General features: G+C 35.4%; 1 protein-coding gene across 2 annotated transcripts in view; it reads right to left on the reverse strand.

Moving 5' to 3' along the window:
* The window catches only part of LOC107717091 (alpha-actinin-2-like), a 19,699-nt gene that overhangs the window by 900 nt on the left and 8,424 nt on the right, over positions 1-10,375 (reverse strand). For both annotated transcript variants that reach the window (XM_016523738.1, XM_016523739.1), the window contains 14 exons: positions 8,336-8,417; positions 7,848-7,940; positions 7,545-7,630; positions 7,363-7,455; positions 7,043-7,273; positions 6,154-6,301; positions 5,527-5,677; positions 3,738-3,846; positions 3,500-3,640; positions 2,752-2,934; positions 2,441-2,575; positions 2,171-2,350; positions 1,476-1,622; positions 582-647 (listed from right to left, as the gene is read on the reverse strand). In XM_016523738.1, the coding sequence (XP_016379224.1) occupies positions 582-647; positions 1,476-1,622; positions 2,171-2,350; positions 2,441-2,575; positions 2,752-2,934; positions 3,500-3,640; positions 3,738-3,846; positions 5,527-5,677; positions 6,154-6,301; positions 7,043-7,273; positions 7,363-7,455; positions 7,545-7,630; positions 7,848-7,940; positions 8,336-8,417 (1,845 nt within the window). The remainder of the gene's footprint in view (positions 1-581; positions 648-1,475; positions 1,623-2,170; positions 2,351-2,440; positions 2,576-2,751; positions 2,935-3,499; positions 3,641-3,737; positions 3,847-5,526; positions 5,678-6,153; positions 6,302-7,042; positions 7,274-7,362; positions 7,456-7,544; positions 7,631-7,847; positions 7,941-8,335; positions 8,418-10,375) is intronic.

Raw genomic sequence — 10,375 nt, forward strand, 5'->3', positions numbered from 1 at the left:
ATATATTCATGAATGTAAATATTTATTCACAATCAGATATATAATCTGTATTTTTCCCAGGAAAAAATGTTTTTGACAAACAAAATTGTATAAAATGAGATTTGTTTTAAAAATATATATTCATTGTACTTAGTATAATTGTTTATAATTTACATAATTTTAGATTTTAATTAAGTTTATCTTTCTAACATCACTGGCAAAATAGTTGTTTTTTGTTTTGAGCATGAACTTCACAAAATGTTGTCCGATTTTATCTTTTAAAAAATGACCCAGCCATAAAATTTAAATGAATAGAGCAAAATAATAATAATAATAATAATAATAAATGAATAAAATAAATATATTTGGCAAATTTGTTGTTTCTTGTTTTAAGCATGAACTTCACAAAACTTTATTAGATTTGATCTTTTTTTTTAAATGCCACTCTCATAAAATTAAAATTAACAGAGCAAAATAATAATAATACAAAATAAATTAAATATATTTTGCTTAGATATTTTATACTGGAAAACAACACAAAAATACTGCTTAAGAAAGTTATTTTTTAGTTTGTAATCAATGAACCCTATTTAAGACCCTACCAGATCATAACCCATCGAGATCAGACAGGCCCTAAAGTCATCCGAATCCATCGCCCCATTCTTCTTCTGCATGGGAAAGGTTAAAGGGCAAAGTTTGAGGGTGTGTGGGTGATGCAGCAACATGGTTGGAATAATGAAGCAATGTGGAGTAGGGAAAGAGACAGCACCTAACACAGAAACACAAATAAAAAGACAGCACACAACCACGGACAGAGACATACAAAAGAGAGGTACATTAGAACTATATTCTGCTGCCCAGGGAATGCATATGTATAAATCTATGCAAAGAATTACACATTGGGGTCAAGGGTTAGAGGTCATGTTGGTTAGTACCGGTTTGTCACTTCCTAAATGTCCAAGACTGATCAGACATGCTCTAAACTCATCAGGCCTGAGTTTACCTCTCTTCTCCTGAGAGCAAGTACCCACAACACACAAAACCATGCACAGGATGCGAGCAGAAATTAAGTAAAAGGTGATTGATAAAAATAGATAAAACAGCACAAAATCTCTTTATAAGGAATGAGTGCTATATTCAACATTTTATTACAATAGATTCATTTAACTCTTTTAGCACAAACTTCATCTATTTCATATCTGATTTTAGACTAAATACTGCAAATGATCTCCCATTCCTTTAAGTGAATGGAAAGATAATTGCCACTCTTGCAATGTGATGCCTCTGAAGAAGTGAAGGCAAGACATAACACAACGCAAGTATGAAATTAATATGTCTCAGCTGAAATAAAAGAGACTTACAGATGCATGTATAATGCTCAGTCAAAGTGGAGAAGGGTTTAGTTTAGTTGGTATGGTTTAATGATGATTAGTATAGCATCCATTCAACAAGGAAACAAGTGAGTAGTTAGAGTTCATAAAGTCGGAGTACAGCACCCGATCAAAGTGGTTGAAAGAGGATCGGAATTCATTCATCTGCTCCTGGCTGATGCCTTTTGCATCACGTGTCAGAATTTGAGTCTCAATTTCATTAATAGTGCGAGCGATCGTAGTCAAAAGGAGCTCCCAGCCAACACGAATATGCTGCAGAGGAAAGAGAAATACTGTTGTAAAAATTAATTCACAATTAAGTGAGAATTCAAACATGCGTCACATACATTTCTATGTACACACCATTCAAAGGTTTAGGCATTTTTTATGTTTTTGAAAGAAGTATCTTACTTTCATCAAGGCTGCATTCATTTGATCAAAAATATAGTACAAACAGTAACATTGTGAAATATTATTATAATTTAATATAAATGCTTTCTATTTTAATACATTTTCAAATGTAATTTATTTTTGTGATGCAAAGCTGATTTTTAAGCAGCCATTACTCACATGATCGTTCAGAAGTCATCCTAATATGCTGATTTGGTGCTCAAGAAACAATTCTTATTATTATCAGTGTTGAAAACAGTTGTGCTGCGTAATACTTTTGTGGAAATCAGATTCTTTTATGAATAAATTCAAAAGAAGAGCATTTATTCGAAATAGAAATCTTTTATAACATTATAAAATGTCTTTATTGTAACTTTTGATCAATTTAATGTGTCCTTGCTGGAAAAAAAGTTAATTGTGTGGATGTGTACCTCCATAGTGTAGTTAGTATGTTTGTTGTCAAAGATAAGTGACTCCTGGATGAGTTGGTGATCTCCCTCCAGTCTGTCTATGTTGGGTTTATAGCTGACGATCACATGCTCATACTGCTTCAGCTGGGTCATCTGATCCTCCAAAGTCCCACCCGTCACCATAGAACAACGACCAATTTCCTGATAGATAGATGGCCAGACAGATAAAAAAAATTATTTGGGTAAATCACATTAGCAGAGGTGACGGCTGTGATGGCTGAAGTCACCCACCTCCATCCTGGCCTGTATCCAGGATCCGATGAGGTTGGCTTGGGCAGCAAACTGGCGCCTGAGCCTTTCGTTGGCATGCTGTTGCGCTAACTCCTCCTGCAGCGCACTGTCACGCTGGGGAACCAGCTTCTTCACCTGAATACACAAACACACATCATTATCATCATGATCATGATTTTGTTTTGAAGATTACAGGAATTGTTTAGAATGGCTTAGAATTAGATATTAGAAGATACATTTGAGTTTTAACTTTAAGAATATTTCTGTGCAGTAATGGAACAGAATGGACGTTTGATTTTTGTGTGTTTGACCTTGTCCCACTTGATGGCAATCTCTTCTGTAGTTATGGTGCTGTAGGGGTTGGTGAGGTCTCCACGAATGCCGTAATTCTGGGAGATCTTCAGGACTTCCTGCTGTATGCCAAGGATCGCCTGCCTTTCTGCATCTGCCTCAGGAAGTGTGGCCTTAAACTGCTCGTGAGCAGCTATCAGAGTCTACACACAATGGATAACTTGTTTTTATATATACACTACTACCATTCAAAGTCTGAGGTCAGTAAGATTTTTTTTTTAAGGAATTAATACTATTATTCAGCAAGGATGCATTAAACTGATCAAAATGGCAGATTTTTACATTGTTACAAAATATTTCTATTTCAAATAAATGTTGTTTTTTGGAACTTTGTGGTTTCCAAAAAATATTAAGCAACATCTTTTTTCTGAATTGATAAGAAATGTTCAAGCACCAAATCAGCTTATTAAAATAATTTCTGAAGGATCATGTGACGCTGAAGCCTGGAGTAATAGCTGGTGAAAATTCAGCTTTGCCATCATAGGAATAAAAAATAAATTTTAAAACAGTTAATAAATTGTAATAATATTTTACAATATACCATTTTACTGTATTTTTATATAATAAAATAAATGCATCCTTGGTGAGCATAAGAGACTTCTTTCAAAACCTTAGAAAAAGTCAGAAAGTAATACATATGTGACAGCTGGGAGCTGTGGAAATCCTAGTCTGTTTCACAACATAAGGATGTAAATTAGTTGTGTGTACCTGGACCTCTTCAATGGTGTGCACTATGAACATATCCTGTAAGTCTTCCATGGCTCCCTCCATCCAGTTATTAAAGGGTGCAGATCTCTTTGCGTATTCCAGAAACAACTGCTCCACCGTCTCCAAAAGTTTCTCTGTCCTCTGTAAAAATGTAACACTGATTCAAAACTTTTGCTTTCTTTAATACTTTGATTTATCTCAAATTTATAGTAGATAAGTTGTGACACAGACAGCATACCTCCAAAGACTCTCTGCGTTTCTGAGTGAGTGTACCCAGTTGGTCCCAGAGGTCACAAATACTTTGACACTTTTGATTCACTGATGCAACATCATGATAGTCCAGCTCACTTTAGAAATATAAAAGAGAAGATAAAAGATAAAAGACTTTATACCACAATATTGCATTTGCTATTGAGTCTGTCCCCCTCTAGTGGTAAACAAATGTAGTACTCACTAACTTTACATTGATGCGGAATATTCTAGACTTTTGTATCATTTTCTTTCCATGTAGACCATTTGATAATGTTAGTCAAGGTTTCTTGGATCAAAAAAAGTTGTAATTTCGTTTTTCATAAGCATTTTCCACCCTCTCTCTAAAGGCTGGAATACACTACACGATTTTTGCCCCGATTTTCCGCCGATTTACAGTTTTGGGTAAGTTGACGCTAGTTGCCGAAAGTTAGAGCCAGTCTGCAGACTTGAGTTGACAGATTTTGTAGAAAAACGCATAGTGTATGATGGTCACAGACTCCGATTTTTTTTAGCTTCAGACTATGATTCCATCAAGTTGGTGGATATCAAACATGTTTTTAGAATTTGTCACGCGTCTCCTAGCAACAAGACACACGTTTCTGCGTGAGTTGGCTGTGATTGGAACGACTTTAAAGTCTGCTAGTGTATGATCCTCAGTCGTTTAGTGTATAATGGCAAGTTTTTCGTCGGTATCTATTACAAAGTCGGTAAGTGTATGATGCCCAGTATTTTAAGATCTGTTCGGTTTTTAAAAGTTGTGTAGTGTATTCCAGCCTGTTTTGATAACTCTAAGACTGCTGTTATGATTAGCTATCTAAAATTATTTTCTGTTTGCTTTTTGTGTCTAAATTAACATTAGTATGCTAATCATCATAAGTATGCTCCATAGTTTATAAGTAATATCACCCTGTACCTACTAAAAGGTCAGAAGCTGTCAGTCAAATACCAAATGCATGCACACACACACACTCTAACCAGGCCTGCAGGGAGATAATGAATGTTAAAATAGAAAGTCTGCGATTCAAGCGTCAAAGTATGCTGTAAGCATGGTGCATGTATATGTGTGTCTAGCTATGGATAAGTAGTGTAAGAGATATGAAGCTATTAAGACCCTGTAAGGTGATGAGAAACTGAACATGACAGGTTAGTTACAAGGACAAAGAACTTGTGCACTACATCCAAACATCTGTCATTGGTAAGATCATTTTTAATGTCTCTTTTGCTCAACAAAAGCATTTATTTGAAGAAAATACAATAAAAACAGTAATATTGTGAAATATTCATTTAAAATATGTTAATATTTTTTAAAATGTAATGTATTCTTGTAATGGGAAAGCTGAATTTTCAGCAGCCATTACTCCAGTTTTCAGTGTCCAATGATTTTTTAGAAATCATTCTAATATGCTGATTTGGTGCTCAAGTAACACTCTTATAATTATCAATGTTGAGAACAGTTGAGCTGCTTAACAGCTTTGTGGAAACCGTGATAAATTTTTTTAAGAATTCTTTGATGAATATAAATTTTTTTTTTTAAACATGATTTTTGTAATAATGTAAAAGTCTTTACTGTCACTTTTGATCAATTTAATGAATCCTTGCTGAATAAAAGTCTTAATCTTAAAGTCTTAATTAAAAAATTGTTATATTACTGACCCCAAGCTTTTGAATGTCAATGCACATACCAAAGTATACATTAAAATGAACAGCTAAATTAAATGAAGATCAGCAAAGAAAGTCGAAGTATTTTTGAAGAGGATAAATCTAAAAGATCATACTTGAGCTCCTGAGCAATAGCAGCAATCTGCTCAACTCTGTCCTGGTGGGCGGAAAGGTCACTCTCAAATGCCTCGTGTTTCCTCAGCAAAGCTCGGACTTCCACTAAAGATGCTGACTCGTAGTCCTTCCGGGTCAACATCTCCTCCTTACCTATTGCAAAACACACATAAAGCATATATTAAGCATAATTTAGTGAACTTTCTTATTCAAAGTGGCTTATAGTTCTTTTTTAATTAAGTGCAGAATGGTGGTATTTTATTGATGGCACCACTTAATGTTCAGGACTAGGGCTGCACGATAAATCGCATGCGATATTTAACGCGCATCTTATCAGTAAAGCCGGTTCTGTAATCAGCGGTAAATCTCCATCACATGCGTGCTTTCACATTGAGCAGCATTAACTACACCGAGCCGTTGTTCTCTGACGAGCTGCGCAAAACCACGTTCATATTCACGCGATTTTTTGCGCAGCTCGTCAGAGAACAACGGCTCTGTGTAGTTAATGCTGCTCAATGTGAAAGCCCGCAGGTGATGGAGATTTACCGCTGATTACATAACCGGCTTTCTGACAAGATGCGCATTAAATATCGCATGCGATTTATCGTGCAGCCCTATTCAGGACTCACCTGCAGCCCAGGTCTCATGGTTGGTAGCTTTCTGCCTGAATTTCTCTGCTAGATGGTCCAGTCTTTCCAGTCTCCTGATCTCCGTTAGCAGCCATTCCTCATAGCCCTTCTCTGCCTGGTCCAGCCCCTGCCACGCACTTGCTATGTCCTAAACAGACAAACACAAACCAAATCATCAACAATGAAACCATTGAGAAACTTTAAGCATGTTCAACTTACTGTTTCATAAGTGTATGTGTTTGTGACCAATATACCTATAAATCTACATTTTTTGAGAAATAATTTGCTGAAAAATGCCCACCAAAGCTAGCTAGTTAGATAAATAAAAATAAAAATAAAATACATATAAAATACATATTAATATAAAAACTATTAAAATAAATCAATACATTAAATATGTATTGATTTATTAAATACGGTAAAATATAACAAGCATAAATAAAATAAATATAAAATAAGATTATTAAATATAAAAATAAAAAACTATAAATGTTAAATAAATCAATAAATTAAATCAATACAACATAATAAACCAATTAAATAGAAAATACATATTAAAATAAAAACTATTAAAATAAATCAATACATTAAATATGTATTGATTTATTAAATACGGTAAAATATAACAAGCATAAATAAAATAAATATAAAATAAGATTATTAAATATAAAAATAAAAAACTATAAATGTTAAATAAATCAATAAATTAAATCAATACAACATAATAAACCAATTAAATAGAAAATACATATTAAAATAAAAACTATTAAAATAAATCAATAAATAATACAAAAAATAAATCAATAAATAATACAATACGTATAATACAATACATATACATACATATAGACATCTAAGTAAAGATGTGTCACATGTGTCAAGCTCTCACCGAAACCATCTTGCCCTCAGAGGGCATAAACGCAGGCCGGTTGCTAATGCGGAGTTTAGTCTGAAGGGTGTTGAAGCTGATTTCCAGTTGACACTTCTCCTGCACTTTGGGAGGTTTGTGCATCCTGCGGTAATCTCGGAAATCCTCCAGCTTCCGCTGCATCTCTGACATGGTCTTCTCCGGCACACGATTCTCGAGCCAGGGAATGGTACGTCTGATCCACTCCAACAGCTACAGAGTAGAGGGAATATTTAGGTTAAATATGTATGCAGTGTGTGGAGTGTATCTGATGTGTGTTTAACTACAACATGTCTCCTGACCTCACTAGCCAGTCTTTCATAATCCTCCATCAACTTCTCATTTTCCTGATTCACTCCCAGCACCTTACAGATCCTGTTAGCAGCGGTTTCAGCCTGAGGGAGAGAAACACAGTAAGAACTAAGGTAGAGATGGATGGAAAGATAATTGATCTGCTCAATCTAGCACACGCAAAACACAATACCTGTTCAGCTCCAGCAAAGGCATGGTAGAAGCAGGACACATATGTCATAATTGCTCTCTCATCAGGCTTGGGGGTGTTCAGGATGTCTGCAGGGAGAGGAGATGAGTTAAGGGACATCTCCATAAAGTGAAGGTGGAAATAAGGTGCGATGGAAGAAAATATAAATACCACAAGGAAAACACAAGTCATGTTCATCTGCTAAAGTGGAAAATGAGGATACGCCTTCATGGACTGAAGGGGCCGTACACTCAGCTGTTACTATATTTCTAACACTTCTAGAATGACCTTAGGGATCCGATGTACCTTTTGAGACTCTGCAAAGGTGTGATAGTAACTGGAGATATACGTCATGAGTCATGACTGTCCTCTCATCTGGCCTGTCACTGCTAACTAGGACTGTGGAGCAAAAGCCATATTTTGTAATATTATAAAGCTAAAAATAGGCAGTTTGTTGCTTGAAATCTTTAGAATTTGTATCCAGCTTTTAGAATATTGTCTTATTGCTGCTTTATTGTAAAGAACATGGGACTAGCCTGAGCCTAGAACTTGGTTCCTCCCAAGGTTTCCTACCAAAATAAATTTGAAGGAGTCTTTCCTTGCCAAAGTTAAATGTGACATACAGACCTTATTCAATGTAGATGCCATATTTTAGGTAATAGTGTCTTAAGGTATTATTGTCACCATAACATTTTTGTGAAAGACATATTTTCAATATTTAACTGCCTGAAAGCTCTGGATTCAGCTGGAATGTTATATGGAGTATTGGGGAACATTCTATGCTTATCGTTTACCCTCTGCATCCAGCATTTTGGGGATGTCCAGATGTTTTTCAGCAATGTCAAATGCCAAATTCAGATTACCCAGTGGATCATCCTGCAGACAGACAAAAGGAGAGAAAAGGCATACTGCTTTACCAATAAATAAAGCATAAGAAATAATACATGTCACCAAAAATAAGTCAAAATAATTTCCATGCAAAAGTGAGTGTCAGTATTCAGGTGCCACTAGAGGAGAGAGAAAATGTTTAGCTCTGAAATTCTTTCAAATGCTAAATTAGTTCAAAATTATCTGAAAAGGAAGCACTGACATACTAAAAGACTGGTTGCCCCTTAAATGCAAAGGCTTTTCAAATTATAAAAAATAACCACACTACTGTTCAAAAGTAATAATTTTAGTTAGTAAGGATGTGTTCAGTTGATCAAAAGTAACAGTAAAAACATTTATGATACAAAAGACTATTTAAAAAAATGCTGTTCTTTAGAAATTTCTATTCATCAAAAAATCCTGAAAAAATCTATCAAGGTTTCCACAAAAATATTAACCGTTTTCAACATTGATAATAATAATGAGCACCAAATCGGCATATTACAATGATTTCTGAAGGATCATGTGAGACTGAAAACTGGAGTAATGACTGTTGAAAATTCAGCTTTGCTGTCACAAGAATAAATTACATTTTAAAGAATATTAAAATAGAAAACGGTTCAATTTTAAATTGTAACAATATTCACAAAATTACTGTTTGTACTGTATTTTTCATCAAATAAATGCAGCCTTGCTGAGCATAAAAGACTTCTTTCAAAAACATTACTAAAATAGTAATCGATTCTTCCATTCTGCATTCTAAATGTGCATGCTTATGGTTATTATAATTGCAAGTATTTGTGGATGTGTGTGTAAGCAGAGTCTGGGGATCAAGCTTTTGTTCTCTGTGTCAATAAAAAGCCGTATTGCAGGACATCAGCAGCTGCAGGGGATCCAGAGGGTCCTGGATCCTCCTGATGCTCATGTCCAAACTGGGACCACTGGGGTCCATGCTAAACACTGGATTACCCCATTCAAGCTCACCTGGAGCCGTCAGTGACAGCTGAAAGGGACAGGAATGTCTGTGTGGGGTGAGGGGTCTTTTAGTCACTCACCGTTGAACTGACTGACCCTGACAAGCTAAATAAATCCTTAATCTTCAAAGGTCTGATCCAACCAACTAATAAAAACCATAGTACACACTCATTCACACAGACTTGGAACATGGCTGGAAAAAATGCCAAATCCTGCTCACGCCTTTATGATTCCATATTCTGGGAACGAAGAAATCAAATCTAACCTGTCACTAGAGTAACATGCTTCTAGCCCACTTAAAATCAACTTCGAAGGGTCCTGAGACAGAATAAGTTATAATATGGATTCTTAGAAAGCATCTTTTAGAAACAGTTCTGGTGTTCCTGAAATGTGGATCACTTTTCCAAGTTCTATTCCGGGTCAGGATTATTGTAAACCCAAACGGTCCTCTGAGAAAATGTATTATGGACCAGCTTTCTCTGATTGCCTCTTGACTGCAATAATTACCTTATGAGGTCAGTAAGATAAGAAATGTTTCTTGAGCACCAAATCAGCATATTAGAATAATTTCTGAAGGATCATGTGAAACTGAAGACTAGAGTAACGGCTTTTAAAAATTCAGCTTTGCTATCACAGTAATAAATTCGATTTTAAATTACATTAAAGTGCCCCTATTATGCCATTTTTAAGGTTGCTAATATTGTTTTATGAGTCTCCTAAAACAGGTTTACATGCATGTAAGGTCAAAAAACACGTTAGTTTTCTCAAAAAATAGATTTAATTTTAGCTCATTTCTAAATGATTCGTAAACGACTCGTGCGAAGCAGTTCAAAGAATCAGTCTCTCTAAACCCCTCCTTTCTGTGAGCCCTCACTGCTGTGATTGGTCAGATGGCGCAGTCCTTTGTGATTGGTCCAGAGCCGTAGAGAGATTGGCTCTGGATTGGTCTACCGCGTACAGCGCGTGTCGGAAACGAAACGCCCATTGCCATG

This window comes from Sinocyclocheilus rhinocerous, unplaced genomic scaffold (assembly GCF_001515625.1).
Source record: "Sinocyclocheilus rhinocerous isolate Xijiao unplaced genomic scaffold, SAMN03320098_v1.1 scaffold119, whole genome shotgun sequence".
In the NCBI taxonomy this organism is placed as follows: Eukaryota; Metazoa; Chordata; class Actinopteri; order Cypriniformes; family Cyprinidae; genus Sinocyclocheilus; species Sinocyclocheilus rhinocerous.